The sequence below is a fragment of the Ochotona curzoniae genome, unplaced genomic scaffold (genome assembly GCF_017591425.1).
Source record: "Ochotona curzoniae isolate NIBS_2020 unplaced genomic scaffold, NIBS_Ocur_1.0 contig_1976, whole genome shotgun sequence".
In the NCBI taxonomy this organism is placed as follows: domain Eukaryota; kingdom Metazoa; phylum Chordata; class Mammalia; order Lagomorpha; family Ochotonidae; genus Ochotona; species Ochotona curzoniae.
In genome coordinates, this window is record NW_024465279.1 from 1,148,919 (window position 1) to 1,176,543 (window position 27,625).

A 27,625-nucleotide genomic window follows, 5' to 3' on the forward strand; every position below is an offset into this window, starting at 1 on the left:
AACCAACTCTAGCTAACGCAGTGTGGACAGCCAGCTCAGGAGGGTGCTGGACCTGCAGGGGTCTGGCTTGCCAAAGCAGTGGGGATGCAGGTACAGCCAGTGCTGTGGCGAGGCTGGGGCCGTGGGGGCCTGCCCGCCATCATCCTCCGCAAGCCCACGAAGCGGTGAGGGCAGAGGTTCCGTGGGAGCTGACCGCGGGTCGCAGCGCAGCCTCAGTGGTAGCCAGGGCCGTGCACTTCTGCCGAGGGCCACAGCCTGCCAAGCTCCAGCCTGGTGACTGCAGGCAAATCAGATGAGACAGATGACAACATGGCAGCTTTGACATCCTGTTTTATTTACACGGAAATGAACAGCATCCTTTAGCAGGTCTGCCTCGGAGTTGGGGCACCGTAAAGCAGCAGCTGCTGGCTCTGCCGTGACGTTTCTGTCTCCTGCCATGTCCCTGTTTCCTCAATGATTTTGTTATTCAAGAGTCCAAAAAAAGAAATCAAACTCTCATGATCGTTCATGTGTGCCTATGTCGAAGAATTACAAAAATAAAGGTGGCTCTCCCGAGCTCCGCGGTCTCCGGGCTGCACCCAGTGGGGGTGGGGTCAGGATGGCGTCCGCTCCCCGCGATGCGCCCTAATACTCCTCCAGCGTGTCTGCCCGTGGCACGGAGAGCCCGCGCTCCTTGAGTGCCTGCACTTTGAGCCGCTCGGCCTCCAGCTTGGCCTGCTGCTCCACCCTCTGCTCCTCCAGGATCTCTTCAATGGACACCTGTTGCAGCGGTGTGTCACTCTCCCTTTCCAAGTCCTACAAGGCAAGCAGGGCGGGACAACTTTTACCACGAGGACACCTGCACATCTGAAGGCATGGCGATTCTCCAATCGGGCTTGGCCTCTTTTAGAACCAGGAGAGGACTGGAACTTTCTCTTTGGGGCAGATACGTTTTTAAGAGAGACATAGGGGTAGCCTGGCCCGTGTCCTGGTTCTTCTGTTTACAACCCAGACTAATCTGTACCTTGGGAGGCAGAAGGAAATGGCTTAGGTACTGGGATCCCCACACTTCACGTGAAAGACCCGGTTGGAGTTCCAGGTACCTGACTTTGCCAGCACTCAGATCCAACTGTTACAGGCATGTGGGAGTAAACCCCTTAATGGAAGATCTTTCTCTTTTCTATTTCAAATGAAATAAAAAAATTACATTAGGGCTGGCACTGTGGCTCAACAGGCTAACCCTTCACCTTCAAGCACCAGAATCCCATATGGGTGCTGGTTTGTGTCCCGGCTTCTCCACTTGTGATTCAGCTTCCTGCTTGTGGCCTGGGAAAGCAGTGCAGTATGGCCCAAAGCCTTGAGACCCTACACATCATGTAGGAGACCTGGAGGAGGCTCATGGCTTGGGATTCGCAATTGGGGCCATTTAGAGATTGAACCAGCAGATGGAAAATCTATCATCTCTTCTCTCTGTGAATCTAATAAATTTTTTAAAATCAAATTTAAAATGAGAGAAAGAAATGGCTGGCAACCACTTTTAAAGAATCAACATTGCTAGGAATAGGTTAAAGGTATAAGTATCAGTGTGTGTAACAAAGCTTTAGGTTATCCCAAGTTCTTCACAAGTAAGGACACATTTTATTTATTTCTAAAAAATATTTAACTGAAAGGCAGAATTCCAGGTAGAGAGAGAGAGAGGGACAGAGAGAAAATGAGAGGCTGGTCTTCCATCTGATGATTCACTCTCCAGATAGCTACAACAGCTGGGCCAGGCCGAAGCCAGGAGCCAGGAGCCGCACACAGGCCTGTGGGAGCCCAGGCACTTTGGCCAGCGTCTGCTGCCTTCTCCAGTACATTGGCAGAAGCCGGTTTGGAGGCAGAGGAGCTGGGCCCTAACCAGCATTCAAAATGGAAACTGGGACTGCCGAGCATCTAACCTGTTCCACAACACAGGCCCTTGAATAAAGCTTATCTTAGGTGAGGGCTCACAGCAAATTGAAACAAGCAAACAAATATTTCTGTGAAAGGCAGAGTGACAGACATGGAGACCGAGACTGTCCATGTGTTGGGTTCCCCAAATGCCTACAATAGGTAGGACAGGCCCAGGCTGGAGCTCCACCCGAGTCTCCCAAGGTGGAGTAACAGAGAGATCTACTCACTGGCTCACTTCCCTGAAGCCCACAACAGCCAAGGATGGGCCAGGCCCAAGCGAACCACCAACTCCAGGGAGCTCTCCCATGCAGGTGGCAGGGACGCAACTGCTCAGGCCACGTGTTGCAATCCCTCGGCAGGAAATGGGTCAGACTCACATCAAGACTTGATCCCAGGCATCCCACAGATCATGACATCTTCCCTTGACAAGTTTCCTGGGCACATACTGACTGTAAAGAAAACTACAATGCCAGCCGCTTTCACTGTGCATGGTGAGATGTATCCTCACTATTTTACCTTCGAACCCCTAGTAGACATGGAGGAGCTGACGGACGCCCTGTCTTCTGTCTGCAGGCCTGTGATTCTGTTACAAGTACAGCCTATGCAGAACAAGTGTTCCTGTGTCCCATCCTCCCCTGGGACTGTATCAGGGATAAAGTTGTGGCAGGCACTGGCATGTGTATGAACTCTCCAGCTGTTCCAGCCTGGACCAGCTGGCACCCGCTGCCAAGGTCTGAGAGCCACAGACTGGCCATTGTCAGAGCGCTCTCTCACCCTGGTGCTTGGTGTGAAACCACACGCATTACATAAGCCAAGGTCTGCCCAGGGTCAAGAGCACTTAGCCAATTACCAATTAACACCTGCCTTCCCAGTCTCAGGACCGCTCCACGCCTGGCCTAGCGTGTGTTCTGCCTGCTGGGGTTCCAGCCTCACTCAGTGTTTCACACGCTATGACACTGCGTGCCTCATCATCCTTGAGCCAAAGTCCAGGGGCTTCTTGGGCCATGTCAAACTGATGGAAGCCACATGGTTTCCTGGCATGTGTGTCCCTAAGGTTGGTATATAACCTCCTCCAACTGCTGCTTCCTGGAAGGCATGGTTCTCTATTGGGGCTCTGTGAAACTCCTCCAGCATCAAGCCATTATGTATTTGACGCCTTACACACACACACACTTGTCCCCATCAAAGGGGACCCTTGAAAACAATGAATCTTCAAGAATATATGCACCTATACTTTTGTCTTCTACACATCTAAGCAGACCCATCTTCCTGACCCTGTAAGGCAGGTCTGTTGTGCTTAGTACTGCGACTCTGAAGCAGAATGTGTTGTCTTTCCCTAAAATCCCATGGGAGGCAAGGGAGGGGCTTTGCGGTGTAGCCGGTTAAGATGCCATCAGCAATGCCCACATCCCGTATCAGAGTCCTGGCTCCTCCACTTTGCTTACAGACCTGGGAGGGAGCAGAGGATGGTTTAAGTGCCTGATGCCCTGCCATCCACATGGGAGATCTGGAGGGAGTTCCTGGCTCCGGGCTTCAGCCTGGCCCAGTCTCAGTGGTGGTGGGCATCTGGAGACTGCTAACATTCCACATGGGTGCCAGCTGGAGCCCTGGCTGCTCCACTTCTACTTACAGCAGAGGATGGCCCAATTCCTTGGGCCCCTGAACCCACAAGGGAGACCCCAGAAGAAACTCCTGGTCTCAGCTCAGCTCAGCTCCAGCTGCTGTGGCCATTTGGGGAGTGAACCAGCACATGGAAGATCTCTCTGGTCTCTCCTCTCTCTGTAACTCTGCCTTTCAAATAAAAATACAACAATTTTTTTTAAGGATTTGTTTCTTTGTATTGCAAAGTCAGATATAAAGAGAGGAGAGACAGAGAGGAAGATTTTCCATCCACGGATTCACTCCCCACGCGGCTGCAACAGCTGGAGATGAGCCAATCCGAAAGCAAGAGCCCAGAGCCTCTTCTGGGTCTCCCACACGGGTGAAGGGTCCCAAAATTTTGGGCCGTCCTCCACTGCTTTCCCAGGCCACAAGCAGGGAACTGCATGGGTAGTGGGGATGCCAGGATTAGAACCAGCACTCATATGGTATCCCAGGGTCCAAATAAAACAAATAATAATAATAAAAAAAACAGTTATGCAAAGAAAAAGCTTGTCATGTTTGTCGATGGCAGCGGGCAGTGATTTCTGTTTCCTACATGAGGGCTCCTCTCCATTCTGTTGTCACGTACTTGAAAGCAGAGAGGCCGAGAACTAAGGAGAGCTCCTCCGTCCTCTGGCTCACTCCCCTAGTGTCCAACCGCTGGGGCTGGGCCAGGACAAAGCCAGGAGCCCCCAGCTCAGGCTGGGTCTTGGATGTGGTGGCACTTCCGGGCAGTGAGAGCTGCTGAATGGGAAGCTGAGCAGCTGGGAGCCAAGCTGGACTTCCACAGGGGAGGCTGCAGTTCTACCTGCCGCGCCACAGTGCAAGCCCATTGCCAGCAGGCTTCGGAACCCAGCTGAATCTGGCACAAATTTCTTTTTAGTTTTTCAAATGGCTTAGCGTTTGAGTAGCCACAGACCACACCAATGTACTCACAAGGCCTGTGGAGGCTGATTTAAAATGTGGTGAATGAGCCCGGTGCGATAGTGTAGCAGTTGAAGTCCTTGCCTTGAATGTGCCAGGATCCCATATGGGCACTGGTTCTAATCCAGGCGGCTCCAATTCCCATCCAGCTCCCTGCTTGTAACCTGGGAAAGCAGTCGAGGACGGCCCAAAGCCTTGGGACCCTGCACCTGCATGGGAGACCTGGAAGAGGCTCCTGGCTTTGGATTGGCTCAGCTCCAGTTGTTGTAGCCACTTGGGGAGTGGATCATTGGACGGAAGATCTTCCTCTCTGTCTCTTCTGGCCGCTGTGTATCTGCCTTCCCAATAAAAATAAATAAATCTACAAAAAAAAAAAAAAAAAAGCGAAGTATGGGAAACTTTAACAGAAAAACCAAAGTCTTTGGTGAGTAATAGGAAAACAGTGATGGTCCTGCTCTTCATTTCAACTGACTCTTTGGAACAGATTTTGCTTTTGACTTTACTGGTAAGGCAAATAATCACAGGCGGTAGGCTGCAGCCAGAGGTTCTAAGAAGGCACGGAGGACTGGCAGGATGGCTCAAGCAGCCAACCCCCCACTCCAGCACCAGCACCCCACGTCCACACTGGTGCTTGTCCTAGTAGCTGCATTTCCCACCCAGCTCCTGGCTTTGGGTTGGCCCTTCTGTAGACACTGCCACCATTTGGGAGAGAACTAGTGCACGGAAGATCTTTCTCTCTCCTTCTCTCTGTACGTCTATTTGTGTTGTCAATAAAGAAGTCTTCAGAATAGTGTTGTGTCAAGTGTCTGATGGCCAGGCATCTGGTCCACCAGTGAGGCTGCCGCGTGGGCCTGCCACCTCTGAGCACCTGCCTGGCATTCAGCTGCCCTGCGTCCAGCTTTCTGTGAACGTGCATCCTGTGGGACGGACTCAAGCGGCAGATGGCTCCTTGCCACATACACACTGGCGCGCTGGTAGGAGTTCTGGGCTCCAGGCTTTGGTCTGGTTTGCCCCAGCTAGGATGCGCATTCGGACAGTGAACCAGTGCATGGCAACACCATGATCCTCTGCTTTTCAAGCAAAAGGAAAAAAAAAACCACCCAGGGCACTGTCGTTGAAGTGGTCAGGCACTGTGGTCAGGCAGGTTAAGCTGCTGCCTACGATGCCTATCGGAGTATCAATTCCAGCTTGCTCACCTCGTGGCTAACACGGCCTGGGAAAAGTGTATGAGGGCTCAAGTGATTGGGTGCAGCCCTGCCACCTGCGCAGGAGACGTGGATGGAATTCCTGGCCCGGAGCTGCAAGGCCCTGGGAAGGGAACCAGTGGATCGGAACGTATTTTTCTGTCTCTCGCTCACTTTTGTTCTTTGTCCTTCTGCCTCTCAAGCAGATAACAAATTTACATTTTTTTTATAAGGAAACTGGCAGATAAATCATGTTTTTCGAAGAAATTGGTAGGATGAAAAATATACATTGTGGCGGAAAACATCTGGCAACCCTTCTAGAGGTGGGAGCTGGAACAAGGCCACAGAAAAGGTGGACCGTGCAGAAACTGTACTCTCTCGCGCAGGAGACCCGCACTAACAGCACGAGCTGCCAGTTAGCCTGGCTGGCCGACGTGTGCACGCACACACACGCGTGGGCCCCCGGTCCCTGGTGGGAGCTGAGGAGCTCTGAGCAGCCAAGCTCCTCCCAAACACTTGCACAGCGTTTCTTCCTGTGCCCCGGCGGGAGCACGATCACTCTGTACAGGTCCTTCTCAACCACTGCTAAGCAACGTTAAGTCAGGGAAAGCTCCTTGCAGCTAACTGTGTAAATGACTGCAAAAATTCTCACGTGTAGAAGCCGTACTTACTAGAACTCAGTGCATCTGTATCAAACCCTTCACTTTTCTATTAGAAATAGTTAACAGCCGCGTGTAAGTAGGGCAGTATCTTATGGTACCAGACAAAGCCAATGATATTTGACTGCCTACGGGGTCAAGATCTTGAAAATGCCCTCGGGCACGGACACAGGCCAATTACAGCTTTCCTAAGCTCACGTGGCTGACAGAGGGAAAGCTGGAAACACGTTTCCCCCTCAGGAAAAGACGGGAAGAACCCTGCCTGGCGCCAGTCCCAAGTTCCTTCCCAGCTGGAGTTGTCACTTACTATTTCTCCTAGCAGGACCACATTCTCTCCTCTGACCACAAAAATCCCTCGAGGAATATCACCGTATTTTTTGCCCACATGAATACGCTCCACAGTCTGATGTAGCACTAAGTTAGCTATAAGTATACAGGGAAGAAACAAAGATATTTAGTTTTAATGATCGAATAAAGGTCTATGAATCAATCAGTTACTTTTTTTTTTTGAGTAGAACCGATTTAGCTAAACATGGTTTCCAAACTTTCTAATTTGGGGGAAAAGCTGAAATTTCAAATGATCTCCTGCTGAGTAGCAAATTTCACTTAAGAGATTCTTACAAGCCACAGCCAGAAAGTGCATCTGGGACAATGATATTGTGTTAATATAAGAATGATGGTAGGATTAAGTTACAAACAGCAAACTCGCTTACTGGCTAACCAGTACCAGTACCAGTACATTTACAAGACAATATAAACCAAGAAGAAATTTGAAAAACACGAACGTAATTATCCACAAACATGAAAACTTCAGTTTTTGGAGGGAAACCATTTTTCTTTGTCATGTAGTTATGTGTGTGAGACGCTTTACTAAAAAGTTTTAAAAATAATATTTAGAACTCATTTAATCAAGGCAGGTATCCAGATGTAGATCTAAGCTGCTAAGAATTCACTAATTTTTCTTATTACTAGTAGCACTATTGTCTTATCTGGGTAGAAATCTGCGCTCATACTTCTCTGTAGTTCTGACGCTTCTATTAGGTTGTTGTTCCTCGTCTTCGTGCCCAGTCCTGTGACCCAGCAGACGTCCAACACAGGTGCCAGTGAACTGATAAGCTCCTGACTTCTTCCTGCAGACAAGTGCAGCCCTCAGCTGCTGGGTGCGGTGTACCCCTCCACGGCAACACTGAGCTTTGTGTGTGTGTGTGTGTGTTCTCTTTAAACAAGCTTCTGGACATGCCTTTCACACAATATCACTGGACAGTGAGTGATTCTCTTCAGGGCAGGAACGGCTTCAAAGAGTCATGGTGTCCAAGCCAGTGGGCAGTAAGTGGCCTGGTCAGTGGACCAAGTTCATTGCTATCATCTGGCTCCCTCTAATGGGGGAACTTGGGATCGTCCACAGCACTATCAGAAGGCCGGGAGAAAACCAGGGTTAGGCCCACGGTACACACGCCTGTTGGCACACAGCTTCTGAACCACCTAACCCTAACACGGACAGCAATGCTTCCTCCAGCTCCTCTGTGGCACACACACGCCAAAAGGCTGCAGCTAAATTTCAGTCTGAACACAGCGGACTGAGCGGCTCCCTGGGCCCCAGGACGCGCAGAGGCAGCCGGAGCGGATACGTACCAAACTGATCAATGCTTCTAAGAAAGCCTATCAGTGTCCTTCCATCTCGAAGCAGGACCAAGTGCTTTTCTGAGGAGAGGAGAAAAGACCTTTAACACAACTGTGAGTTCACAGGACAGCAGCAATGCTAACAGTGGCTGAAGCCATGCATTTGAGGGGATTTTCAGAAAGGTCACGGAAAACAAATTCTTTTAACTGCACCACTTCCCAAACTTTTTGAAGGATGTTGGTATTTCAGGTGGAGTTCACTGGAAAATGGACGGCGGGCCAGGGCAGCCTCCCATCCGGAGGAGCTCAGAGAAGACTCACAGCAGAGGGCCAGGGCTGCGGCCCAGCCAGTTCCGCTGCTGCCTGTGATGCCAGCACCCTATATAGGTGCCAGTTTGAGTCACATCTATTCTTCCGACCCAGGAACCTGCAAAGGCACCCTGCAAGCAGAGGGAGATGGCCTTGAGGGAGACCCTGGTGAAGCCAGGCCTCCTGGTCTCAGTCCGCCCCAGCCCTTGGCCACTGCATTTATCTGGGTACATCTCTAAGTCCACCTGCCAAATAATAAATACATCTCGGGGCTGGCATTGTTGGTAGCACATTCAGTCTCCACCTGCAATGCCTTCATCACACATGGATGCTAGTTTTAGTTCCAAATGTCCTACATCTGATCCAGGTCCCTGCTTGTGAGCCTGGCAGAACGGCCCAACATCTTCATCTGGGGAGACCCATGCAGGTCCTGGCCACATCCTGGCCAGGCCTGTGCTGCCGAGGCCATCTAGGGACTGGGCTAGCGGGTTCACATCTCCCTCTCTCACTCTGCCTTTCAAATAAACAATTTTTTATCTTTAAACAAATTTAGTACAGATAATTTCTGTGACTGCAACCTTATATAATTATTTTTTAAAAGATTTATATTCTGTTTTCATTAGAAAGGCAGATGTACAGAGTGGAGAGACAGAGAGGAAGATCTTCCATCTGTTGATTCACTCCGCAAGTGACTGCAATGGCTGGAGCTGTGCCAATCTGAAGCCAGGAGCCAGGAACTTCTTCCAGGTCTCCCACACAGGTGCAGGGTCCCAAGGCTTTGGGCTGTCCTGCACTGCTTTCCCAGGCTACAAGCAAGGAGCTGGATGGACAGTAGGGCTGCTGAGATTAAAACCAGTGCCCATAAAGGATCCTGGCACGTTCAAGGCAAGAACTTTAGCCACTAGGCTACCACGCTAGGCTGTTCCTCTCAACTTAAAAGAGCTTCCCCCTTAGGTTTCTTTTTTTTTTATTGTCCAAATAACTTTAACAGCTTCTTGGGGAGACCTTCTGTGGTCTGAAGGCAGAGCTAACAGAGTAAAATCCCAGTCAGTTAAAAGCCCCAACAAAACATCAGCAACGATATACAGTGTCATGGAATTAATTGACATAGTATTGAGTAAACAATATGTTAAAAATAATGCAAGTTCAATTTTTCAAAACACATGTGTTGAGACCCCTCTTAGGTTTCAATCAGAGAACATTTGAAATGAAAACCCAGCCATGGGGCCCAGTGCCTTGGCTCAAGTGGCTAAGCCTACACTTGCAACGCCAACATTCCATATGCATGCTGCATCATGTCCCGGCTGCTACACTTTCTTTCCTGCTTCCTGCTTGTGGCCTGGGAAAGCACTGGAGGATGGCCCAAAGCCTTGGGACCCTACACAACCACTCAGGAGGCCTGAAGGAAGCTCCTGGCTCCTAGCTTTGGATTGGTTCAGCTCTGGCCACTGCAGTCATTTAGGGAGTGAAGCAGAAGATGGAAGATCTTTCTCTCTGTCTCTCCATAAATCTGAACTGGTTTCATACCAGCTCAGATCCAACTATCCCAGCTATTTGGATAGTGAGTGAGCCCATGGAAGATCTTTCTGTCTTTCCTTCTCTCTGTAAATCAGCTTTTCCATTAAAATAAATAAATCTTTTTTTTTAAAGATTTATTTTTATTATTTTTTCATTGGAAAGGTGGATATACAGAGAGGAGAGACAGAGAGGAAGATCTTCCGTCCGATGATTCACTCCCCAAGTGAGCGCAACGGGCCGATACTATGCCGATCCGAAGCCAGTCCGCGACTGCTTTCCCAGGCCACAGGCAGGGAGCTGGAAGGGAAGCGGGGCTGCTGGGATTAGAACCGGCGCCCATATGGGATCCCGGGCATGCAAGGCGAGGACCTTTAACCACTTGCGCCACTGCGCTGGGCCCTAAAATAAATAAATCTTAAAAAACAAACAAACAAACCCATGCACTGCTTTGACATGTAAAACAAAGGTGTTGATAGTAAGCTGAAGCAAAAATTCAATGAACATTTATGGAGAAGGATGTGTTATTTTGGGATCCTGACAGACCTGACAGGTCTGCAGCCTCGTGAGCTTACATTCATGGTGGGAGGAGACGAGGAAAAGCAAAGATGCCTGTTGCAATGAGTAGACAGCAGGCTGGTGCGAGCAAGGGGGAGGGACAGCTACATATGAGACGGGGTAAGAGACGCCTCCATGAGGTGGGCACTTGGAGCTGACATTGGGGAATGTGACTACCAGCTTCTAGGAAGGCCAGCAGACTTGATTCATTCACTTCTTTCCTAGGAAGCGCACCAGTAGTTTCTAAACCAAGAACGGTCCCAACAGAAGTTAGAGCCTTGCTTGGGCTCTGAGAACGCAAATCTCAATTATACGAGATTTCAGAGACGAGGAGCGGAACTTCATGTGCCTGGAGAAGGTATCCAAGTTGGACCCTGAAAGGTAGTTGAGTTTTGGTTGTGGGAAGAGTGATTCGGAAGGGGATGCTGATCTGCAAATCAGATGAGGGGCAGGGGAAGGACTCTACATCTGTGTGCTTGGCTGGCAAGGCTGAGGGCAGGAAGGCAAAGAGGAAGAGACGCAGTCAAGGACTGAACTTGCATTGAACTTCCTAAGGAACAAGCAATCTAACAGGAAAGCAAAGGCAGTGCTGAGACAGAACAGAACCAAACAGAGCTAGCGACAAGAAGGGGGATGAACTGGCTGAGAGCAGCCACAAGTCGCGGGGCTTGTGGACGGATTCTGCGGACATGTGGCTATGTGTGATGAGGGGCGTGTGGAGTCATAATGGCAGGCAAGCCTATTTGCCAAATGTGGGGAACAAAAGCCGATGGTGGAGAGTATTATTGGCCCACCACGATCCTGAAGCGCCATCAGATATCTCCAGGGCCTACGAGCAGCAGCCTAGCAGCTTAAGTCCTCACCTTGCATGTGCCGGGATCCCATGCGGGTGCTGGTTTGTGGCCCATCTTCCACTGTTCCACTTCCTATCCAGCTCCCTGTTTGCGGCCTGGGGAAGCAGTGGAGGACGGCCCAAAGCCTTGGGACCCTGCACCCAAATGGGAGACCTGGCAGAGGCTCCTGGCTCCCGGCTTCGGATCAGCTGAGCATCAGCCTTTGTCATCATTTGGGCAGTGAACCAGTGGGTACAAGATCTCTTCTCAATGTCTCTCCTCACCGTGAATTTGTCTTTGCAATAAAAAAAAAAAAAATCTTTAAAAACAGCAAAGCATCTCCAACAGAAATGCTTCCAGTAAAGACTGGAATGCAACAAGGAAGTCAGAGTCAGAGAAAGAGAGCTAGAAGGAAGTGCTACAGTTACTAAGGTCCAGAAGCTGCAGGTGCAGCTTTGCAGTGGTGGTCCATGGAGGTCATGCAGGAGGTAGAGTCAAAATGAGGATGACGCAGGAGGTCTATAGAGGAAGATGTAGAAAGAACACACAGCAGTGTGAGGGAGGGAGACAAAACAGAAAAAACTGGAAGATGAATATGAATCATATGATGCCAATGCTGAGAGGTGGACAAGAGGGAGAGGGGAGAGAGAATATGGAAGAAAGAGGGAAGAGCAAAAGGTTCCAGAAGCAATTGGAGTAAAAAAAATAGTATCGAGCCATGAACAGAAAAGAGAGCAATACATTTTCCCTTAAAAAAAAAAAAAAAAAGAAGATTGATTTATTTACTTGAAGCAGTAATACACAGAGAAGGTGAGACAAGGAGGTCTTCCCTTTGCTGGGTTGCTCCTAGAAGGGTCGCCATGGCCAGGGCTGGGCTGGGCTGAAGTCAGGGGCCTCACCAGTCTCCCACATGGCTGGCTGGCTGGCATCCTGGCACGACCATCTGCTGCTGCTCTCCTAGGCCCATGAGCAGCAGGCAGTTGGACCGAAGAGCAGCGGCTAGGATGTGGATTCTCCAAGTGCTGGCTTAACCCACAAGACATCAGGGGTGCTGGGCTTTCTGCTCAAAAGTGGAGAGGGAAGCAAAATACAGAACGCCCAAGGAGACAGAGTGTGTGAATGTGTGTGCGTGTGCGTGTGTGCACGCGCGCGCGTGCTGGTATGACACAGGGAAAGGGTATATGCCAAACACCATCAAACTTTTCAGCAAAGGAAGAGGCCTGAAAACTACATAGAGGAAGGGGACTGGAGGGGTGGAAAACAAAAAGCAGTTTTCAGTCAAATGGCAGAGTGTGTCAGGCCTTTGAATAACTTAGGTAAATATGGAGCGGTGGGAGCAAAGGCCATTGCCCAAGCAACTGAAACATTATTTCATTATACCAGTGTACTGTACGGGCATCCCACTCCATTCACACTACATTTCCCTACAATAGCAGAAGAGGCAGTTTGGGTTGAAAAAAGCAAATCCACCATAAAATGCTACTGTAGTAACCATGGTCTCCCGAGGGAGTCCCTGTGGAGATGACTGTTGGAAAAGGCATGCCACTTGCCCTGCCGCAATTACAAGGCTAATGAGCTGGGTTAGCCTCATAAGGGTGTTCTTGGTAAAAGCAAAAAAAAATTGTCTAATGCAGGGGAAAAAAGAAGAAGTGTGCAGTGACTTAGCCTTTTCAGAAAACGAAGGGCACGTGGTTTCTGTTATACATATAAAAAAAAATCCCCAGAGTGGTTGACAAAAACCTAACTCTCCAAGTGCGCACCGGGCTTCGAGCTAACTAAGCATCAAGCTAACTAAGCATCAAGCTAACTGCAGCAGCCGTGCTCTTGGCCCTGCCCCTTCGATTCTCAAGTGATGCACACGCGTTCTGGGTAGGATGTTGCAGCTACCCATGCACACGTGTGCAGCGATCCCATCAGGGATAAACACGCCCAGCTCCTCGCACACCTGCAGCTGCTTTCTATGGAGGAAAAAAAAAACCCCAACAACCCACGACCACGATGCAGCGAGGGTCCTCCAAGAACCCCAGACCTCCTGCTTCTCCTGCCTGGAACCCGGAACCCGGAACCCGCTAACTTAGAAGCCTGGCCACCCATGCCTTGCGGACACGCCGGCCAGCAGGGACTGCACAGCCGCGGGTCCCGGGAGCAAGAGGGGCTCCTTTCCTACTCACTGTCGATGTCCTCGATGAGGCTGGCGGTGCCGGGCATGTAGTTCATCTTGGGCTGCGAGGGAGACGGCGGCGACAGCGGCGGGGCAGCACCTCCTTCCTCACACCGCAGTCGCCGTCTCGGTGGGACCGGGACGCACACAGCCCGAGCCCGGCCAGCAGCAGTAGTTGAGTAACGGCTGTCAGTCGCCCCGGGCACGCCGGAAACGCCTCCATTTCACTCCCACCCGCTTCCGGCCTCCTGGGCTCTGCCTCCCCAGGAAGAGGCGGGATCACCAAGCGGTACCGCCGCCGAGGGGGCGTGGCCGGCATGCGATTGGCTGCTGCCGTCGGACACGCCCACTCAGCTCCGCCCGCGGGCGCCTGCGCGTTGGGCCAGCCGTGGGGGGCGGGAAGCGCTTCGGGGCAGCGGCGGCCATGTCGGCCCTGAGGCGCTCGGGCTGCGGCCCCAGTGACGGGCCGTCCTATGGCCGCTACTACGGGCTCGGGGGTGGCGACGTGCCGGTGCACGCGGCCCCTCCGCCCTTGTATCCTCCGGGGCGGCCCGAGCCGCCTCAGCCTCCCGTTTCCTGGCGAGGGCGCGGGGGCGGCCCGGGGGAGACCCCTTGGCCTGGGGAAAGCGGAGGAGGCGATGGCTACTACTCCACGACGGGCGGCTGGCCGGACTCGGGGCGGGCCGGAGGAAGCCACCAGGTCAGCTCGGCTTCGTGGGTGTCGGGGGACACCTGCTCAGGGCCTCGGGGGTGGGGTCGTCGGAGGGTGACAGCGTGTGTGTGTGGCGTCTGGGGGACGTCAGTGCACCTCTCGGGTCCCCAACGTCTCGGTTTTCCTGGTTGATGGTCTGGGTGGAGGAGGGGCGGTTTTGGGGTGACGCAGACGGGAACCCCAGGTGGTGGGATGCCTTGGCGTTGCTTTCGCCCCCTCCATGGCTGCGTCCGTCGCAGAAATCAGTGTGTCCGGTGGCTGTTGGGGGATTGAGGGGAATGGAGGGTCCTGCGGACGATGCTGTGGTCCTGCGTGGCTCCCGGGTTAGGGAAGCGGCCCCTCCCGCCGAACAGGACCCGATCCTCGGGGCACGGCGTGGGCGTGGGCATTTAGTCCTTTTCCCTTAAAGCTTTGTCCGGTCACTGCTGACCACTTGTCTTATTTGGTCGTTGCAAGGACTTGCAAGGTAAAGGCTGTTGACAACGTCCCTGTTGTCGAATCTGGAACCCGGAGTCTGAGCGGTTAACTGGCTGGCTTGCCAGCCTTGGACTCGTCACGTTGTATTCTTTGCTATCTAGTTCGTCCAGAGAAGCGCTTCTGTTTTTGTGATTGCTATAGTCTTGGTGGGGGGTGGGGGTGGGATGGAGGGCTGTCAGTGTCACACCTCTCTCTTCCCGACAGAAATTGTAACATCCTCTGTTGTTGAAAATGTAGTGTATTGCTGGTGAGAATGCCGGGTGCTTGCCGGTTACGTCGTAGCTTGCAAACCCACACTCTGATTCCTGTCTGCGTGTTCCCTGCTAGTCAGCCTTGGAGGGCAGCTGGAGATGGCCCAAGGGGTTGAGCTCTGGCCACGCACGAGTTCCTGGCTCTGAATTCAGCCTGGCTCAACCCTGGCAGGCCGGGGAAATGAACCAGCAGATGGAAGATCTTTTCCTTCTCTATGTAAATCTGACTTTCCAATAATAATAAGTAAATCTCTTTTAAAATATTTATTTTCATTTATTTGAAAGGTAGAGTCTCAGAGAGAGGAGGAATGAAAATCTTCCATGAGCCAACTTCCTTGGCAGGTAGTTAAAAGCCAGGAGCTTCTGGGTCCCCCATGTTGGGTGCAGGGGCCCAAGCACCCAGGAGCATCAACAGAGAGCTCCAGGTAGGTGTTGCAGGATAAACTTGCCATGCCACAAGCTTCAACTCTCACATCTTTAAAAATACTTGAAGTGGTACAGTGCTTTTGCAAATTGTTTGACAATTCCCCAGAACATTAGTAGCAGAGATATATGTGACCCTGCACGATGTCTCATAGGTCAATGCTTGAAAAACTGAAAACATTGACCCCTGTAGACATTTGCCTGGGTGTGTTTGCAACACTGTTCAGAGTAGCCAAATGGGAAGTCACTTAAATGTCCCCTCAACTGATGAGCAGATAAGCAAGATGTAGCATATTCGTAGAATGGAATATTACTGGCCATATAAAGGAATGACATCTTGATATGTGTTGTATTGAATCATGATAATGTGTGAATTTGTATGTTGTAACATAATTCATAATGGGCTTAGGGGACTGGAGGCATTGGGGAACATATGGGATTTTTTATTTATTTTGATTTATTTGAAAGGCAGTGACAGAGAAAGAAATATCTTCCACTCATTGGCTCGTTCTCCAAATTCCCACAGTAGCTAAGCCTGGGCTGACCTCAGCTGGAAACCCAGAACCCAGTCAGGGTCTCCTGAAAGGGTGACAGGCAGGGACCCGAGCAATCATGCCCCACATAGCGTGTGCCACAGGAAGCTGGGCTGGATCACAGGCACTCTAATGGGGTGGGGGTTTCCTCAGCGGAGTCTCAGCCCACTGTGCCCAGCCACCTGCCCTTGTGTCTGTCTGCAAAGCAGGCAGAGGTCTCCCACCTGCTGAACCGTTACCCAGATGCCTGCGAAACTGAGCTGGGCCAGGCCAGAGCTAGGAGCTCAGTCTGGGGCTCCACCTGTCGCCTGCCATGGTGCCCATCAGTGGGAAGCCGAGGTTGGGAGCAGAGCTGGAATGCAAGCAAGCCCAGAGAGGGGATGTGGGCGTCTCAAGCAGTGTGCTAACTGCTGCGCCAGGTGCCTGCCCGCCTGCTAGTCTGCCTGCTCGCCTGCCCGCCCCCAGGGCTTCGTTTTGAGGTTGGTAAAATGTTTGAACTTGGTGGTGATGGTTGCAAAACTCTGAGCAGACTAAACGTCATAGAATGGCATGCCGTTAAAAGAGTGAGCTTTATGATACGTTAATTATGTCTCAATAAAGTTTTTTATGAGAAAAAAGATGTGTCACAGTTAGAAATTAGTTGTACAAGAAGATCCATATTGTCTGTGCCTAAATCTGGAGCGAGTGAGCTGCCTTGGAACTTGCATGATTCAGTGAGGAAATGCTTGCCGTAGAAGCAGCCAAATTAGAGGAGAGTGAGTGAAGGCAAAGAAGAGAGGACCTCAGGCTAGTGATAGACTTCTGCTGGGCTTGCTGTGCTAGCAAAGCAGATGTGTAGATTGCTTGAATAAAAAAAAAAGGCCCGGCACGATAGCGTAGTGGTTAAAGTCCCCGCCTTGCACGGGCTGGGATCCCATATGTACACTGGTTCTAATCCCCGGCGGCCCCGCTTCCCCTCCTGCTCCGTGCTTGTGGCCTGGGAAAGCAGTGGAGGGATGGCCCAAAGCCTTGGGACTCTGCACCCGAAGGAGACCTGAAGGAGGTTCCTGGCTCCTGGCTCCGGATCGGATAGGAATTGGGAGTAATGTTAGGTGGTCTCCTCTGTTTCCCCCTCTAATATTGCCCAAAAAATAAATAAATCTTTAAAAAAAAAGTATTTGAAAGGCGCAGTTAGAGAGAGGGAGAGACAGTGTGAGGTTTTCCAGCCAATGGCCCACTCTTCAGATGAACACGGTGGCCAGAGCCAGGATCCAGGAGCTTCTTGTTTCCCTGGTGGGTGCAAGGGCCCAAGCACCTCAGCCATCTTCTGCTGCCTTCCCAGGGGCATTAGCAGGGAATTGGGAAGTAGAGCAGCTGGGACTTGAACCAGCACCCATAAAGAGTGCTGCGGCCACAGATGGTGGCTTTACGTGTTATGCCACAGCACCAACTCTGAAAAAAAAAATTCTTAAACTTGAAAGGTAGCAAGGTCGGTGGAGATTGTCAATGTTCTGGTTTTCTCTCCAAATGCCCACTGTAGAGAGGGATGAACTAAGGTGAGGCCGGGAGCCTGGAATCCAGTCCGGGTCTCCTTGTGGGTGACCAGGACCCAAGTACTTGGGCTGTCCCTGCTGCCGCCCAGGTTCTGCGCTAGCAGCAAGCTGGAATCAAGCAGAGCTGGAACCCGGATGTGGTATACAGGCGTCTTTACTGCTGAGCCCAATATTCACCCTAAAAGTGTGTTTTGGGGGGCTGAGTTGGGAGCATGTTGAAGCAGTGAGAAAGGTAGCATAAAGGTAGCATTTTTATTGTTGTGGAGGAAGTTGTCAGGTGTGGTACAGACAGGTGTGCCCATAGGTGGGCGATGATGCTGGAGTAGTTGGAGACAACACTGAAGATGTGTAATTGGCATTTGTAAGCCATTTAAGACTTTGTACCTGACATTTCAGGTTGATGACTCAAATTGTAGATGTCTAGATTGATCATTTTTATTTTCTTTTTTCAAGATTTATTTTTTATTGGAAAGGCAAATATAATGACAGGAGGAGAGAAAGCTCTTCCATCCAATGGTTCACTCCCTAAACGGCCGCAGCAGCTGGAGCTGAGCCAATCTGAAGCCAGGAGCCCGAAGCCTCTAACCAGTCTCCCACGCGGGTGCAGGGTCCCAAGGCTTTGGGCTGTCCTCAACTGCTTTCCCAGGCCACAAGCAGGGAGCTGGAAGGAAAGCGGGGCTGCCAGGACATGAACCTCCCCCCCCCCCCCCCCCCCCCGCCGTGGGATCCCAGCACTGTTCAAGACGAGGACTTTAGGTGCTAGGCTACTGTGCTGGGCGCTATCATTTCTTTCTTTCTTTTCTTTTCTTTCTTTTTTTTTTTTTCTTTTTCTTTCTTTTTTAGATATGAACGTAGAGGTCATTATTTTAAGCAAAATAAGAGGAGCAACTGAAGACAGGTCCCACATGATCTCACTCAAGGAGTACAAAAAGCAGGTGATCTCATAGGTCACAACTCTGCAGATGGTTAGGGGATGCTGGGAGGGAAGACAGGAAGTGGAGACTCGGGAAAGGCTAGTTAATAGGTCCAAAGTTACAGTTAGGGGTGCTGGGTTCTGCTGCAGCAGTTGCTATGATGCTAACATGCTGCTTATTTATTAAAAAGAAAATTACAATACAGTTTTGTTAACATGGAAAAAGGAATGTTAAATGTTTGAGGGGCTGGAAGGATTTAATCGGATAACCCATCTGTATCAAAACAATCATGAGAGCTCATAGATATGTATAATATTTGTGTGTCTATCAAAATATTGTAAAAGAAAATGGTACTGTAAGAACCAGCATGCACACTTGATCCAGATTCGTCGGTTCTCACTGTCTTATTCCCTTTGCATTATTCCTTTTATTTTTCCCCAACACACACATACATGTGTATGTGTGATTTATTTTTTGAATCCTGCATGCATTATGGCCCTCTACATCGAAATATTTCAAAATACTGCTTTTCGTTTTTTTATTTTTTCAGATTTTATTTTATTTTTAATTAGAAAGTCAGATTTACAGAGAGGGGGAGAGACAGAAAAAATCTGCTGGTTCCTTCCCCAGGTGACCACAACAGCCAGAGCTGAGCTGATCCAAAGCCAGGAGCTTCTTCCTCCCGGTCTCCCACAGGGGTGCAAAGTCCCAAGGTTTTGGTCTGTCCTCTGCTGTTTTCCCAGGCCAGAAGTAGGGAGCTGGAAGAGAAGTAGAGTAGACGGGAAATGAGCCAGCTCCTATATGGGGGCATACAAGGCAAGGACTTTAATAGCCATTCGGCTATCGCGTCGTGCCCTGCAGTTTTGTCTTTAAAGTTATGTATCGTTATTTGAAAGGCAGAGTTAAGAGAGATTGAGAAAATTTCCATCCGCTGGTTTACTCTCTCCAGGTGGCTGTCGTGGCATGGACTAGGCCAAGCCGAAGCCAGGAGCCAGGAGCTTCATCCAGGTCTCCTATGCTGGTGCAGGGTCTAAGCACTTGGTTCATGCTCTGCTGCTTTCCCGGGTGCATTCGCTGGGAGCTGGATCAGAAGTTTAGTAGCCTGATAGGAGAACCCTGGGACTGCTGCTCCCGCTGGGGAATGCAAGAGCCAGGGCTGTGGCACCCCAGGCTGGGTAAAGCTGTGGGGCCCATCAGCATGTGTGTGAGCTGGGTGTGGCGGTGGCCAGATGGGGCGTGGCTCTGGCGCCTGCAGCACTTGGCCAGGAGAATTCTTCCTGTTCTGCCTTCCATCCTTTGATATCAGCAACTGAGGAGGCTCACTTCCGGTACATGTGCTCCAAGGTTGGATTACACATCCTGTGATGTTTTTCCTGTGATCAGGGTCTGGGTCCAGCAGTCGAGTTGGGGAGTTCCCCCAAGAAACCTCACCTGTGGTGACCTCAGACTTGATTCTTGAGTCTTGTGTGCACCAGCCAGTGCAGGATCAGGTGTGGTCTGACACCTGCATCAACCAACGCACAAACAGTCGATGCAGCTTGGTCAGTTCTGCCTCAGCCTTCTGCCTCACGTGAAGCAATAGGTGCTGTGGCCAGCCTAGCCAGCCCAGCACAGACTGGTCCTCACGCAAACCAGCAGATGCCGTGGTCTTGTCAGGGCAACCCCAGATAACCCTCACCAGCCCACCTTCAGCCCTGGTTTTTGCGTGTGCCAGCCTCTCCTGTAACGTAGCTTGGCTCAGCCAGAAACCTCCAGCTCTCTTGCACACCCATGGGTGCTGCATCTTCGCACAGCTTGATCAGCTGCTAGACCTGGCCCTCATACATGCAACAGGTACTGCTGCCTTGTCCAGCCTGGCTGCTCCCAGTCCTGGTTCTTGTGCTCACCAGTGACACATACAACCTAGCAGGGAGGTACTCACCATTCCCCTGCCAGGCATATTCCCCGTCCCAGCTGCAGGACCTGTAGGCTTGTGTGTGGGCTGGGTCTGATGCTAGGCGGGATGGGGCTAGGCTCCAGCATCTGCTGCTGATCACAAGAGCCAAGATGCATATGGGACGGGGTAGGCTAGGCTGTAGCACCCAATGATGACAGTGGGAATGGATGCAGGCTAGTTGGGCTTGTTCCCAGTGCTTAGCCATTTTCCGTCCAACATCTCTGGGCAATCTGCTACCTCCCCCACCTGGGGTAGTGTGTCCAAGCCCAGAGTTTCCTGCCTTCCCCTCTTTTCTTTTCTTTTCTTTTCTTTTCTTTTCTTTTCTTTTCTTTTCTTTTCTTTTCTTTTCTTTTCTTTTCTTTTCTTTTCCTTTCCTTTCCTTTCTTTTCTTTTCTTTCTTCCTTCCTTCCTTCCTTCCTTTCTTTTTCTCTCTCTCCCTCTCCCTCTCTCTCTCTCCCTCCCTCCCTTCCTTCCCCTCCCTTCCTTCCTTTCCCTCCCTCCCTTCCTTCCTTCCTTCCTTCCTTTCTCTCTCTCCTTTTTTTTTTCAGAATAAACAACTATGGGTCCGGCACGGTCCTAAAGCTAAAGTCCTCACCTTGCACGCCTGGGATCTCATATAGGTGCTCGTTCTAATCCTGGTGGCTCCACTTCTAATGGTTGTGACCCTGCTTCCCATCCAGCTAGAAGCTTGTGGCCTGGGAAAGCATTTGAGGACAGCCCAAAGCCTTGGGACCCTGCACTCATGGAGACCTGAAAGAGGCTCCTGGCTCCAGATCGGCTTTGGATCAGCTCAGCTCCAGCTGTTGCAGCCACTTGGGGAGTTAACCAGAGGATAAAAGATCTTTCTGTATCTCCTTCTCTCTGTGGATCGGCCTTTCTAATTAAAAAAATGTATAACTGGACTATGCTGGCATGCTGGTATAGTTAGCCCAGATTTGCATTAATCCTGCACAGAATGCCGGCTGGCTGATGACTGCTTTGTAACACTTGCCTGGGTAGTTGCCTAGAGCAATGAAGACTAGAAGAAAAGGCTATGCATGTTGTTACAAATATGCAATTTATTTTTTTAAATCTGTTGCCTTTCAACTAGTGCTTTTTACATGCAAGTTTTACGTTTTTTTAAAGGTTTATTTTTATTTTTATTGGAAAGTCAGATATACAGACAGAGAGGAGGCGAGACCGAGAGGAAGATCTTCGGTCGATTGATTCAATCCCCACGTGGCCGACATGGCCAGAGCTGAGTCGATCTGAAGCCAGGACCCGGAGTCTCTTCCGGGTCTCCCACGCAGGTGCAGGGTCCCAAGGCTTTGGGCTGTCCTCGATTACTTTCCCAGGCCACAAGCAGGGAGCTAAATGTGAAGCAAGGCCACCAGGATTAGAACCGGTGCTCATATGGGATCCTGGTGTGTGCCAAGTGAGGACTTTAGCTGCTAGGCTACTGCGCCAGGCCCAGTTTTACTCTTTTTTTTAAGGATTTTTATTTAATTTTATTTGAAAGGCAGATTCTACAGAAAGAACGAGGGACAGAGAGACAGATCTTCCATCTGCTGGCTTACTCCACAAGTAACTGTAGTAGTGGAATCTGAGCCGATCCAGAGCCAGGAACTTCTTCTGGGTCTCCCACGTGGGTGCAGGATCCCAAGGCTTTGGGCCGTCCTTGACTGCTTTCCCAGGCCACAAGCAAGGAGCTGAATGGGAAGTGGAGCAGCTCAAACGTGAACTGGCACCCATATGGGATATTTAATTACAGAGAGTCATCGAGGGAGGATCTTCCACTTGCTCATTGGCTCCCAGAGGCCTGCAGTAGCCAGTGCTGGGCCAACCAGAAGGTAGGAGTTAGGGACTTCACTGGGTCTCGTGGGTGACAAGGTCCCAAGCAAGTAACTGGCTCATCATCTGCAGCCTTCTCACCTCATTAGCACAAAACTGAACTGCACGTGGAGGAGCCTGCACACTAGTACAGCACGTGGGCACCCCGAGCTGATGCTTGGCCGTAATGCTGCGCCACTGCTCCCGTAATGCCCACCCCGAGTTCCTGTGTGTGTGTACAAACATATACAGGAGTATATATATATATACACACGCTCTTGTAACTTGCCTCTGTCACTTGATCCAAGAATGGTACAAGAATTAAATTTTACTTTATTTTCCTTTTCCTTTTAGGAGCAGCCACAGTATCCTAGCTACAACTCGAACTATTGGAATTCTGCTGCACGCCCTAGGGCTCCTTACCCAAGTACATATCCTGTAAGACCAGAATTGCAAGGCCAGGTATGGGTTAAAATTGGCAAAATTTTAAAATATCTTCTTAATGACTTAATGAAGTGACTGACTTTTCAGACTTATTGAGATTTCATATTAGTGATGTATAGGACTCCCTCCCCCCCTTTTTTTTTTAATCTTTTTTTTAAAGATTTATTTTATTTTTATTGGAAAGGTGGATATACAGAGAGGAAAATCTTCTGTCCAATGATTCACTCCCCAAGTGAGCTCAACGGCTGATGCTATGCCGATCCGAAGCCAGGATCCAGGAACTTCTTCCTGGTCTCCCACACGGGTGCAGGGTCCCAAAGCTTTGGGCCATCCTCGACTGCATTCCCGGGCCACAAGCAGGGAGCTGGATGGCAAGTGGGGCTGCCGGGATTAGAACCAGCGCCCATATGGGATCCTGGGCGTGCAAAGCGAGGACCTTAACCACTGCGCCACTGCGCTAGGCCCTTTTTTTAAAATCTTAATGGGCTCTGCTAGTCTCAGTGTTTTTAGCTGAGGTAAAGAAATATGTGGGCAGGTGTTACCTATAATAGAGGTAACTTGAGGCATAATAGATTATTCCTCAGGGGACCTGGCAGACGACAAACATAAAATGTATTACTAAAAATTTTGAAGAAATTGACACCTAACAGTCATGTATCTTTTTGGGTTGGGGTGACATTTCAGTACATGTTTGTAATCTGTACCAATCAGATCAGGGCAATTGGGTTATCTGTTCCCTTAGCCGTGTGTCACTTGAAATGTGAGTTCTTCTGGCAGGTATGTTATTTTAACTATTTCAAGCATAGAAAGAAAATACAGAAAATAAGTAGAGCTTCTAACATTTGTATGTGTGTATATATATATATATATATTCATGAACATTACATAATGTTGCTTAACATGTTCTATTTTTTTGTAAGTTTTAATTTTCTTTTTACTATTGTTCACATAGCTAAGAGGGAATCATGTCCGTGTCTGGTTAGGGCGGAGAGAGTCAGGTATGGGGGGTGGGGGAAGCACACATGCTACAGCTTCGGTTTTTCTTCTTCTGCATCTGCAAGGGGGACGGGGAGGAGGATTCTCTTGCTGCCAAACTAGATCGACATTGTGGGGGGGGGTGTCATTTGATTGATGTCCCCTCATCATTGATGTGGGGAGGAACGTTCTGAGGGTGTTAAATGAATGTTAGTTCTGAGACGTTGTTGATTCTTTTGTTTTGGAGTTGAGAAAACCTTTCCAAGGTCCCTTGCTTGACCAAGTCCGCCGTAGTGAATCCACAGGATCAGGAACATGCTACAAATCTTGGCCGGGAGAATTATCCCACCTTTTCTGCTTTCCATCCTCTGCCAAGGCAGTGGACATCCTCTGCTGGTCTAGATGAGCTGGCTGTCACGTGCCCCATGTACATCAGGACGTACTGTCCAGTGCAGAGGCATCAGAAACTGAGGGGGCCCAGGTTTGACATACGCACTCCGAAGTTGGCCTGCGCAGCCCGTGGTTTTCCCTGTGGCCAGGGTTCTGAGTGCAGCAGTCCAGTCAAGGAGTCTCCCAGGAAACCTCACCTGGCCGATCTCAGATTGGACTCTCGTGTGTGTGCCAGCAGGTGCAGGATCAGGTTCAGTTTGTCACTTGTACCAACCGTGGACAGAGCTGCCTGATCCGTCCTGCCCCAGCCCGTGAGTGCTTGAGCCCAGCTCAGCTAGCCTGCCACGGGCCTAGCCCTCATGCATACCAGTGGCTGCTGTGGCCTAGTTGGGGCAACCCCAGTAGCACCCAGCAGGCCCTCCTCTACATCCGGTTTTTGTGTGTGCCAGCTTCTGCTGCGGTCTAGCCCAGCCCATTTCTCTTCTGGCCCTTGTGCACACCCGTGGGTGCAGTGCCTTAGCTCAGCTAGCTTAGCAGATATGTGCCAATCGTTCTGTAGGCATGTTCCCAGCTTAGATCTTGTGCCTGTCAGGATGTACTATGGTCCAGCCTGATGTGATTTGGACCCAGTCTTGGCACTTGCCAGCTGGTGCTGTGGCTTAGTCCCGCTGGCCCACACCTATGCTGGCTCTGTTCTGCCGATGGGTGCTACAGCTCAGCCTGCTCTGCTGCCAGCTGAGGCTCTAGTGGTCATCAGTGGGAAATGTGGCCCAACGGAGTTCCCAAGTTCCCCTACCAGGCCTGTACTGAGACCATAGATCTCACACATGCCAGCGGGGTCAGTGCCTCTAGGTGGCATAGTCTCCCCTAAATGTCCTCAATCTTGGCACTCTTATTTGGCAGTAGGCGTTCTAACCTCACCCTCCCCCCACCCTCCCGGCCACTCCCAGCCCCAGCTCCTGTGAATTTCAGGTGAGTTCTTGTCGGGTGAATTCTGTGGTCCGGCCTGGCACAGCCTATCATCCCCCTCCCCCCAGGTCTCCACGTAATCCAGTCCCACAAAGACAGGCCTACAAATCCCCTGACAAAAAGGGACTGTCACATTTGCTGTTTCTTTCCATTTTTTTTTCCTATTAACTGTATTTCTCTATGCATATAATTTTCTAAAATGACTTATTTTCTGGTGAGTTTTTTTCTTTAGTATTTGTTTATTTTCACTGAAAACTCAGATATGCAGAGAGGAGGAGAGACAGAGGAAGATCATCTATCCACTGATTCACTCCCCAAGTGGCCACAACAGTCGATGCTGCACCAGTCTGAAGCTAGGAGTGACAAGCCTCTTGCAGGTCTCCCACGCGGGTGCAGGGTCCCAAGGCTTTGGGCCGTCCTTGACTGCTTTGCCAGCCTGCAAGCAGGGAGCTGGATGGGAAGCGGGTGACTGGGACTTGCCAGCTGGTGCTGCGACTTAGCACCTGTATGGGATCCTGGTGCGTGCAAGGTGAGGACTTTTAGCCACTAGGCTGCCATGGCAGGCCGTATGCATATAATTTTTTTTTAAAATTTTAAAATTTTTTTAAATTTTTAAATTTATTTATTGGGCCTGGCGGCGTGGCCTAGCGGCAAAAGTCCTTGAGTGCGCCAGGGTGCTGGTTCTAATCCTGGCTGCTCCACTTCCCATCCAGCTCCCTGCCTATAGCCTGGGAATGTAGTCGAGGGCAGCCCAAAGCCTTGGGACCCAGCACCGACATGGGAGACCGGGAAGAGACTCAAGGATCCTGGCTTTGGATTGGCTCAGCTCTGACTGTTGCACTCACTTGGGGAGTGAATCATTGGATGGAAGATCTTCCTCTTTGCTCTCTCTCCTCCTCTCTGTATATCTCACTTTACAATAAAAATAAATGAACCTTAAAAAAAAAAAAGTGGAGAATCTGGGACATGAACCAGGACTCATAACGGATGCCATGCTCACAGGAAGTTGCTTTATCCATCTTACCAGAGCACTGGCCCTCAATTTTAAGTGTAGATTAGAATTCTCTATATAACAATGTTCTCTATAGAGTTAATAAATGTTTTTAAATATTTATTTTTATTTATTTTTTATTGCAAAGTCAGATATACGGAGAGCAGTAGAGACAGAGAGAAGATCTTCCGTGCGATGATTCATTCCCCAAGTGACTGCAATAACCTGTGCTGTGCCGACCTGAAGCCAGAAGCCAGGAACTTCTTCCAGGTCTCCCACATGAGTGCAGGGTCCCAAGTCTTTGGGCCATCCTCGACTGCTTTCCCAGGCCACAAGCAGGGAGCTGGATGGGAAGTGGGGCTGCCGGGACTAGAACATATGGGATCCTGGTGCATTCAAGGTGCTATGCTATGGTGCCAGGCCCTATAGATTTAAAATTTAAGATCATTCTATTATGATTGTCCTAAGGGATTTCCATAGTTCAATTTGTTCAGTTCTATTTTATTTAGTGATATAGAGTCTGAAATAATGAAAACAATTTTTCTTTGCGGTCTGATTAATTCAGAAAAATGATGGTGATATACTGCTATATAGGGCTGATTTTGCATCCAGAGCATTTTATTAAAATTGGAGGAAGACTTCCATATTTATACAAGCAACATACTAACAAAAAAAAAACAACTAGATTTTTTAAAGTTATGTATAGTGCCCAGTGGGGTAGCCTAGTGGGTATAGTTCTCGCCTTACATGTGCCAGGATCCCTTATGGGTGCCAGTTCTGATCTCAGCAGCCCTGCCTCACATCCCACTGCTTGCTTGTGGCTGGGAAAGCAGTTGAGGATGGCCCAAAGCCTTGGGATGATCCTGCACTTGCATGGCAGACCCGGAAGAAGCTCCTGGCTCCTGGCTTCAGATGGGCTTAGCTCTGGCCGTTGTAGCCGCTTAGGAAGTGAATCATTGGATGGAAGATCTTCCTCTCTGTATATCTGACTTTCCAATAAAAATAAACTAAATCTTTTAAAACAAAATTATTTTGTGAACTTCTGGGTGAAGTTGAAGTAGGTAATGAACTGGAGAATAAAAAAGGGTGTTACAGGGTGTTCATTTCGTGGAGCCCACACCTGTAGAGTGTTCGGGTGGGTCTCAGCTCCCCACCCTGAGAGGCAGCGGGTGACGGCCCAATTACTGCAACCCGTTATGGGAGACACGGTCTGAGTTCCGGGCTCCTGGCTTCCACCCGGCCCAGGGTCGGAATGCATCCAACAAAATAGCTGGGATGGCAGAGGGCCTCCTTGCCCAGTGGGAACCTGTTGAGATGAGGCTCCAGGAAGGAGGAGGCAGAGGGCCTCCTCGCCCACAGCACACCTCTGTCCCCAGTGACTCCTTGGAGGGGCTTCCTTGCTTTCCTGACTGTCTGAATGTCTGTGCTCTAGGTAGCCACTCACCTGAGGCCAGAGCAGTGCTCCCTAGCAGTGCTCCACCGCAGAGGGGCTTTGGTGCTGGCGCCCTGATAGTCTCTTGAAACTTCTCCCCTACATGAGCTGAGCTGCTAGTTAGAACCTGGTCATCGTGACTTAAGTTTGAGCTGTTTGAACTAAGTTTGAAGTGTGGCTCTGCCGAGGTTGTAAAACCTGGAACCCTGGAAATAAACCTTGTCAGTGGCCATCAGAGCTGTGTCCCCTCATTTTCTTTTCAGTCACTCGCACCCCAGGGCCCGGCAAGGAAACTTGCGGTTGGTGCCTGAACGGGGACCTGAGGACAGAGAGAATAGAGGGAAGTGGGCAGAACCCCTGGAGGAGGAGGTAGGCAGGGATTCATCTTGGGCAAGTAGGAGAGTGGAAGTAGATCCCCTCGCTGAGCTGCTTCCTCACACGGCTCTGCTCAGGCTCTGCTCACAGCTGCAGCGGGCTGGGACAGTGACACAATGTAATTTTTGCTTGCCCAGAATGCCTCAA

The 27,625-nt window shown here is 50.3% G+C and overlaps 2 protein-coding genes across 3 annotated transcripts in view; one reads left to right on the forward strand and one right to left on the reverse strand.

The window, feature by feature from the left end:
- Window positions 1-313: 313 nt before the first annotated feature.
- Window positions 314-13,537, reverse strand: LSM1 (LSM1 homolog, mRNA degradation associated). The gene is made up of 4 exons (XM_040970297.1): window positions 13,326-13,537; window positions 7,952-8,020; window positions 6,627-6,742; window positions 314-795 (listed from the first exon to the last, which is right to left on the reverse strand). Exons 1-4 carry the CDS (start codon window positions 13,369-13,371, stop codon window positions 625-627), a joined length of 402 nt encoding a protein of 133 aa, XP_040826231.1. The 5' UTR covers window positions 13,372-13,537; the 3' UTR covers window positions 314-624.
- Window positions 13,538-13,739: 202 nt separating this feature from the next.
- The window catches only part of BAG4 (BAG cochaperone 4), a 31,650-nt gene continuing 17,764 nt past the window's right edge, over window positions 13,740-27,625 (forward strand). Inside the window, exons 1-2 of one of the 2 annotated variants that reach the window (XM_040970298.1) lie at window positions 13,740-14,015; window positions 22,257-22,364. In XM_040970298.1, the coding sequence (XP_040826232.1) occupies window positions 13,740-14,015; window positions 22,257-22,364 (384 nt within the window). The remainder of the gene's footprint in view (window positions 14,016-22,256; window positions 22,365-27,625) is intronic. The other variant, XM_040970299.1, reaches the window with a different exon arrangement.